Source organism: Amaranthus tricolor, chromosome 3, assembly GCF_026212465.1.
Source record: "Amaranthus tricolor cultivar Red isolate AtriRed21 chromosome 3, ASM2621246v1, whole genome shotgun sequence".
In the NCBI taxonomy this organism is placed as follows: domain Eukaryota; kingdom Viridiplantae; phylum Streptophyta; class Magnoliopsida; order Caryophyllales; family Amaranthaceae; genus Amaranthus; species Amaranthus tricolor.
In genome coordinates, this window is record NC_080049.1 from 31,611,247 (window position 1) to 31,620,171 (window position 8,925).

The 8,925-nt window shown below is 30.5% G+C and overlaps 1 protein-coding gene across 1 annotated transcript; it reads right to left on the bottom strand.

The window, feature by feature from the left end:
- Window positions 1-5,149: 5,149 nt before the first annotated feature.
- Window positions 5,150-8,568, bottom strand: LOC130809243 (F-box protein At1g67340-like). Its single transcript, XM_057674931.1, has 3 exons — window positions 8,006-8,568; window positions 7,747-7,909; window positions 5,150-7,601 (listed from the first exon to the last, which is right to left on the bottom strand). The coding sequence occupies exons 1-3, from the start codon at window positions 8,374-8,376 to the stop codon at window positions 6,840-6,842; spliced, it is 1,296 nt and encodes a 431-aa protein (XP_057530914.1). The 5' UTR covers window positions 8,377-8,568; the 3' UTR covers window positions 5,150-6,839.
- Between the last annotated feature and the right edge of the window lie 357 nt (window positions 8,569-8,925).

The following is an 8,925-nucleotide window of genomic DNA, read 5'->3' on the forward strand; positions in this document are numbered from 1 at the left end:
AGACATTGGCAATTATATTTTTCTGTAAGAGTTTTTTTAAAGAAAAAAATAGCAATTTAGTTGAAATATTCCTTTTAAATATTTTTCAAGGAAGACTTGATTCATAAGACACGATAAGATGAGCAATCTAAAATCAAATAAAATTACAAAGGTCAAGGGTGGGAATAGTGAATGAATAGAAAAGAAAATGCAAATGCATAAGAGATCATATGAATGATGAGAGGAAAATGTGTAAAATAGTGTTGATCATTCTCGTTTATTTATTTGGTCAATTTTAATGTATTAATTTCTTGAAAAAGAAAATAAAGATAATGAATTGATATTCAAGTCAACATGGATATGAATAGCTATGGTCAATTTCAATGAATTCACAATCTTGACGCTTTCCTCTTGAACTTTGAATATGTGAAATTAATCAAGGGAGGCAATCAATAGAATTTAATTTGAAAATAGCTTATTGACTTTTCCTTTGTTTTTTAAAAATTATTTTAATGAAAAAAATAGGGTAATTGGATAATCCATTATATAAATACAAGAAAATAATACGTGATTACGAATAAATCAATCGAATTTCAAAACTCAATGATCTACAGAATCAAATATGATATATAAATATTTTATCTCTATAAATAGAAATATAAAACAATTAATATAATGTACTATATACAACCACACACGAGTTATTTAATGACCGAAAAAAATGTAAAGAGGGCAAAGTTATACGTTTATTTGCTTATACAAATACATTTAATTATTAATATTCATATTTCATCATCACCACAATCATCATTATGAACCCAATATCCCGTCTGTAAACAGAGTTTGGGTGAGAAAAGATAACAGATACTTTATAACTATCTTCCCTTCAAAGAGAGTACTAAAAGAAAATATTCATATTTATGAACTTCAATTACAAAAATATAGTTATTAATTAGTTTAGTTGGTAAAGCTATGATCATAATATAAGTAATTAGACATATATTTTTTGATACCAAAACTTCATAAATTATTGACGTTCTCTTGACTTATATAACGATCGATTATTATGAAACACAAATTTTTATATGAGACGGTTTTATTGTGAGATATGCCTCATGCTTGGGTTAATAGACCAATAATAGAAACTTTTAGCTAATAAACTTGTTATTTTGAGGTTATTTCACCTTAGGAAATTATAAGGGGTTAGTGTAGAATAACTATAATTATATCATGTTTATTGGAAATACCAATACATATTACCAAGGCACGATATAGCACTAGAGCCGTGAGGTTTGAGCGTTATTAGCAATTTTCATGCGTGTTAAGCTAGGGCGAATCATTAAGACTAGTATGAAATGGGCTGAATACTTATCTTGATATGCAACTTAATTAGTTCAGTTGTAATTTTTCAGTTATATGTTATATAATACAATATTTATTGGCTCGTCTTGTATGAGACTGTCTTATTATGAGACGGGTCCATATAATAGTCCTTTTTTCAATTGTTTACTTTAAGATCATAAGTAATCGTTTTAAGGTTATGAGTAATCACTCTAAGACTATAAAAAATGATTATATTAAAATTATAAGTCATCACTTTAACATTATAACTTATAAGTGCTCATTTTAAGACAAAAAATATATATATTGGGTCAGCACAATAAAAATGGTCTCACTATGAGACCGTCTCATTTAAGAATTAGTGAATATTTATGATTTTTTGTCAAATGATTTGGGCCATGATCTAGGCACAGATCAACCGGAGCCTAGATTTTTTCAAAAGCTAAATAATAATTAATAATATATCTAAAATAATGACTTTCTTATTAATTATACTTACCTCATGAAATTCATTTAATGACTATTAAGATAATTTTTCACTTATTTCAGTTTTGATAAGTTTGGATAAAGAACTAATAACTTTTGATGAAAGCATCAATTATAAATTTAGATTAGTCTTGATAATCCCTATATAAAGTCACTACAATCTACAAAAGAAAAAAAATTAATTTTAACAAAAGAAATAATACTTATGCGTATTATTTTGAGAGTTTTTGATGTTTATAAAGCAATCTTAGCCATAGAGGGGCGACAACAACAAATAACGCCATAATAGACTTCTTTGTTAGGAGTTTGTGATTAATTTGTTATTGCTTGTTTATAAGATTTATATAAGAGGAGAGTTTATTACCCACAAATTTGATGAGGTTTTATTCTAAAACTAATTTAGTATTAGAAGAATTAGTCCATTAAGTATATATATTAATCAACTTCTGTCTAATTCTTCAATGTGGAATCACATGTGAGTTACTTTTTTCCAACACTTCCCACAAATGTGAAACTCATTTTTTATTAATTCTGCGAGAACACCGTTTCTTTCGAACCGGCAAATTGTTTTGTATTGGAGATCAATTTTTTTGTTTTCAGTTGATCGGAAACATTCGGCTATGATACCATGATAAATTTGTTACTGGGCTTGTTCACGAGATCCACATAAAAGGAGAGTTGATTACACACAAATCCGATGCGGTTCCATCCTAAAACCAATTGGTATTATGAGGAGTAGCCCATCAAGTATATATGTTAATTAACCTCTCTCTAAGTTTTCGATGTATAATTATATATGGATTATTTTCCAACAGTTTGCAGGAGATAACTACTACTCTACTTAGTACATTTTAATTTGTAATAATTTATGAACTAAAGTATTATAGTGAACACAAATTTATTTGCTCGTAATTACTTAATTTATCGCTTTGTATGTGTATATAATAATTTATAGATGATGGGAGTCCGAAGTGAAAGATAAAAGGGATCCAAAAAAACTTAAGACATAATAAATAATATAACACTTTTTTGTTTTTTCGTTTATATTTTAACTACTCTATAAAAAAGCAATAATAACATATATTATTAAGTAGAAAATGTAAATAATATTTTATTTAGTTTAATTTAATATAAACCTTTTAAATGTAAATAAATTTATTAGACGTTAAAAATTTTAGGATTTTGAGTTATAATCCATTTTGCCATTACTAATTGAGGGCACGATGACAATTGGGTTGTTAGATCCACGCACAAATAGATTGCAAAATTTGGACACTAATGGTGAAAGATACTCATATGCACCAAGTTTATCCCTTGTTTTATCCTATCCGTTATAACAAGTAACATTATAAATCTATACTTGGGAGTTGGGACTTGTGAGTAGTTGTTCTTAACCTGACTGCTTGGACCATTGATAGGCTCTCCTAACTTGTTCATATTGAATTTTATAATATATACGAATATTACGGGTTAAAGCAGTTTAAATAAATTCTTAATTCACTTTAAAATCGTCAAAACTTTAGAATAATCGTCAACGTTCATTCTCACCGGTCATAGAGCCCTCTAGCCAACCTTTTGTATCCTACTAAAAAAACAATATACTTCTATTGATTTTCGAGTCTATCAAACTTAGTAATTGAAATAAAATCGAAAAATACTTAGTCCTTAACCTTATTAGACACATTAAATTTAAGTCACTTAACTATTCTATTCACCCCTTATTTGTACCAAAATTTTAGTTGCATTCATATTTCTTGCGTTTGTCAATGCACACTTTACAACTTTAATCTTTAATATCTTTAATCATACAATTTAATAATTATAAAAATTAATATTAATAAAATACATATTATGTCAAATCAAACAAGATACAATATAACTATTATTTTTTTAATTTAAAAATCAAATACAACTTAAAGTAAATTGACAAAAAAATCATCCATATAGCTAAAATTGAGGGGGAAAAAGTGTAAATAAAAAAATGTCAAAAAATTCAAAATTACCAAATTGAATAAGGTCACTCCAAATACTAGCTCTAACCACTAGGGTACCTATTTTTTCCAAATATACCTAATATCTTCACTTAAGTTCAAATTCATTTTACTGACTACTTTTTCATCATCCACTAGCAAAATTGTAGTTGGCTCCCACCCATGGACAACCCAAGTGCCCACCTACTCCTCCATGTTTCATTCTCCACTTCTCTTCCCCTTTTTCCTACAATATAACACACTTAACCATTCACAAACCTTACCAATTTTTGGTCAATTCAATCTCCCCAAATAACTCATATCATAACACATTCTTTTTTTTCCATCACCACTTAAAAAAGCAAAAGCGAAAAGCCCCCTATTGTGCCGTTATCATTCACTACTAATCTGGTAATTTGCTACAAGTACATATTGTGAGATTATCATCATTAACAATCTAATATTCTGCTCGAAAATAGAGTCTGAATGAGGAAAAGTGACGAATAATTTATACCCGTATCCCCTCGAAGACAGAGCCTGAATGAGGATATTGTGAGAATACCAAAAAAAAGGAAAAGTGTTATATTTTAGGGATATTGAGAGAAATGTATCGATAAGATGAAAATATATATTTTTAAATTTTTGATTACTAGATGGGCTTAAGAAAGAAGAGGGGAGCTCGGAGGTCTAGGTGATAATCAAACCTATAAACTTATATGAGAAAGTGATAGTTGCTCCAACTAAGATAAGAGTCAATTCTAAAAATGAAAAAATTAATTAAATGCATGGATAAAAAAATTTTAAAATATGGCAAAATCCTTGAAAATAGATAGTACTATATTTCATTGGATACCTTAGCTTGTTTTCTTTTGCTTAATTATTTTACCTTCATTATTGTTCACTTTCATAAGTGGATGTCACCCAATTTTGCTGCTTACACTTATTGTTTGATCACAAAACTCATACTCCCTCCAACTCAGGCAAATTTGATACATTTACCATTTTTAGATTAATTCCAATAACTTCATCATATTTTCATACATCAAAGTGGGCCTTATTTGAGTTATTTCATATGAGAACCTCACAATTTTTGTGATCCATCGATCAACAACAGCTAAATTAAAAAGTAAAAATACTTACTTGAATATTTTTACTATGATCATTTCTATCTTTTTATGCGATCTTACTTTGATTTTTTATAATTCAACTTATGTAACTAAATGTATAAAAGGTTAATATTACGATTATATACGATTAATCAAATACGATTTTATTTAACTATATCTTTCTTACACGTAATTCGCAATATATAAAATTAATTTTGATGATTAATACTAGCAAATATGTAAATGGTACAAGAAAAAGTATCGATTATATATCATTTTACAATGGACAAGGTGTCCATTCAAATGTTCGGTATAATATTTCAGATCGAGTTAATTTTAATTCTTAATTAACATATATAAATATCTAAACACTTTGATTTGATTTTCATATACAAATTATGTCAAATCTGATTGAATCATATTCAATTTCGATTAATCCAAATAATTTTAGAGAACCCTTGAGTTCTTACTTGGAGGTCCCACCCATGACAAATAAATTCATTTTCGCAATTGTTTCCATTCCATTACTTTCCTTTGTTTTTATAAATGCAAGTTTCTATAACATTTGGAATTTCCAACTTCTTTTAACAATCAAGCTAAACAAAGAATTGTAAGGAGAACTACAACTTCTCTTTCCCTCTAAGTTAAATTGCAGGCTTAAGCAAAATTCCTGTTTGGTAATTCATCCCAATCCACTTACCTAATACTGCTTCTACTATTTTTCTTTCTATTTCTCCTATTGCTAAACATTAACTACAACGTGACATCCCCCAACTAATTCTTATACCCTAATTTTAGATACATTTTTTATAAATGAATCATTTATAAATTATGAATTTTAAGTTTTAAGTTTTAAGTTTTTTCCAATTAAAGTCTTAAAATTTTACTTCTGCAAATTATAATTTTCAACTTATCAAAATAAACACCAATAATATTCATTCATTTGACCGCATATCCTTTAATTTTAAAAGCCAAGGGGAGTTAAGAGCCAGCCAAAGGGTATATTGGGAAAAATTCACCAGAAACCAGTTACTTGACTGTATTGGTGTTCACTATGTTTAAGTTGAAAGTTATAATTCGTAAAACTTAAACCTTAATACTATAATTCGCAAAACTTAAACCTTAATACTATAATTCGCAAAAATTATAAACATGGAGACTTTTATTTGCAAACAATTTTATATAAAATAATAAGCCAAAGAGAAAATAATTTAAGTATAGTTGAATGATAATCTAAGTGAAAACTAATCAAATGATAAAATTGTGGCAAATTATTCGATAGAATAGAAAGAAAATGGTAACCAATACTATGTCAATGTCACAAAGTGAGTAATTGTTAATTCATAATTTGTAATTAAGCAGTGATTTTAACTAATTAAAAGTACATTAGATCCGCTGAAGGGTACAAATTCCTCTCTCTATACAAAGAAATATTTTTTAAAAATCTCGGATATTTTCTGATTGTTTAATTTCCTATCACCATTTCCTCCCACTTTCATTTTCTTTTACATTAAGTGAAAAGGAGAAAAGGGAATGGAAGAAAAGGAAAAGAAAGAGAAGAAAAATAAAAAGAAAATAACTCTTGTTTGTATAAGAGTGAATGGAAGGAATAGAAAAGAAAATAAAAGTCTTCCTTTCAAATTTTTCTAATTTTAGAGAGATTAAAACTTTAATATCAATCAAATTCTTTCAATTCTCTCCCTTCTAAATTCCTTACCTTTTATTTTGCCATCTAAATAAGAGATTTTTTCTTCCTCCAAGTTCCTCTCCTTTCTTTTCCTCCGTTTCATTACATCCAATGGCACCCTTAAAGAATATAAAAGTATTTTTTTTTTATTTTTAATTTTCCAGAAAATAGAATTTCCACTTTTACCCTCGATCTACCCACCCGGCCCAAATGAACCCCAAGGCCCAACTATATAGCACCATTGCCGTCAGTCAATGGACAAATTGGCCGTTATCTATCACCATCAATTTCCATGGCGTTTATTTCAACTCCGTTACCGGGGTTGATGTTATCATTATCTTCATCAACTTGAATCCATCTAGCCATGGGAGCACAATCTCCTTTATGCCTCAACTTCCAATCCAGCGCCTGACAAGCACGTGAGCAGTAGTTAACGGCTCCGCATACAGAGCACCGTCTAAACTCATGATTACGCGTCTCCGGTCTACCACAACCCGAATGAGAACAAAGCCTTAAACCTAGTTCTGTTTTTATATCTCCGGCCCGAGAACTAAACCACTCGGTTAAAAACCGGTTCGCGGGGTGAGCTTCTGGAGCCGGAACGTTGAATCCAAAATCACTCAACAACGGACAACCAATTGCTGTGGTGGTGGTGGTGGACGCCACGAGGCGGTTTCCGTTTGGTGGATGGGTAGGCCAACAGGGAGAAGGTGAAGAACACGTGAGAGCAGCGGCGAGCTCACGTGCGTTTGCTTGAACAAGGAAACGACGACCTTCGGCGACGTTTTGACGGACACCGTAACCGTCTTGAAGACAGTGACCGAGTTCACGGAGTGCGTCCACGTGGCCTAAGAAGGCGGCACGCGCACATAACGCGACTCCGGCGCGTAAGTCTTTGTCGCTCTTTGATCCTCCACTGCCGTTAAATTGAATGACTGCTAATGAGTATAAGGCTTGCGCGTGCGAGTTAATCGCTGCTTTCGCCATTAATGACGCTCCGCTTCCTCGGTTTTGTAAGCAATAGAAGCGAATCTGCAAAATTCGTAGCTAATTCAGCACAATTTAATGTCCGATTGAAACAAATTAATTTTATCTAAAAATTAGGGATCAAAGAACATCGAAATGGATTTTTTCTCTGATTTTATGTTGATTAATTGGGGGAAATAAAGGTAATTACCATGCCAAGAGTGTAGCAGGCATCAACATTTCCGGCATCGGAGCAAATTTTTAGGAAACGATGAGCAGATTCGGACCAATTTTTTGCTTTAATAGCGAATGTTTTTGGCGAAGCTTTAGACAACACCAATGAATCAAGGCCTAAACTGTTGAATCTCTTACATCTGTTATACAATCAATCAATCAATTAGTCCTCAGATCGAAAAATTTACATATAGATTATAGAAAAAAGAGAGGGAGAGAGTGGAATGAATACATACGTTATGAGAACGTTGATGAAATCAGAAGGACAAGTGGCAGACGAACTAAGTTTGCACAAAATAGAGACGACAAGTTCGTCCGGTAAAGAGTCGAAAAAGTCAGAACCTCCGGCTAACTCCGGCGACACTTTCGCTCTTTTCCGGCAACGATTGCTACAACTATCATATCTAAATGTATCATTTTCGATTCCCGGCGAAAAAAAAGACGATCTCTTTTTATCAACATCGCCATTAACAACACGAACACCACAACCATTATTATTCTTCAACATCTTCATCTTCTGAACACTATTATCATCATGAATAGAAAGAGTGATTGTGGTGGAAGAAGCATGAAGTTTGGGATAACAAAGTCCTCTTCTAGTTCTCATATTTATGAGTTTTTATTATTTTCTCTCACTAAAATTTTCCCCTCTCTAGTTAACCGAGAAATGGGTATCTCAATCTCTGACAGAGAGACGACGAAGAAGAAAAAAGGGAGTGTTAGAGGGTTTTATAGGGAAGATTTGGTTTGAGGTTAAGGGATATAATTAAATCAGATTTTTGAGTATTACTACGGTTACAGCCTACAGGCTTCTGTAAGAGGAGAGGAGTACGTTTTTTAGGGGGTGAAATTTAAGACGGTCAAAAGGGTTGACTGGTTTCCTTTTTTTTTTTTTTGTGCAAGATGAATAGATGATTACAATTAGGGGTGTATTTAATGTTCACAGAAATTATTTATCACATAATAAATTTGATGGAGTAAAAGTGAATATTATAAATATTAAAAAAATTTAAAAAGTTAGTGAAAGAAATATTAGAATTATAACTAATAAAAAATATTTTTTAAGATTAGTATAAAACATATGAGGATTATAAGTGAATAAGATTTGAAAACAACAAATAAAATACCTAATATGGCAAATAATAACTTTTTTAAA

Excerpts from the sequence above, each read along its gene's own strand:
- LOC130809243 (XM_057674931.1), bottom strand. The coding sequence starts at position 8,376 with ATGAGAACTAGAAGAGGACTTTGTTATCCCAAACTTCATGCTTCTTCC. Across the intron at positions 7,910-8,005 it reads TTCATCAACGTTCTCATAAC|ATGTAAGAGATTCAACAGTT; the intron begins GTATGTATTCAT and ends ATTGTATAACAG. Across the intron at positions 7,602-7,746 it reads CCTGCTACACTCTTGGCATG|ATTCGCTTCTATTGCTTACA; the intron begins GTAATTACCTTT and ends CGAATTTTGCAG.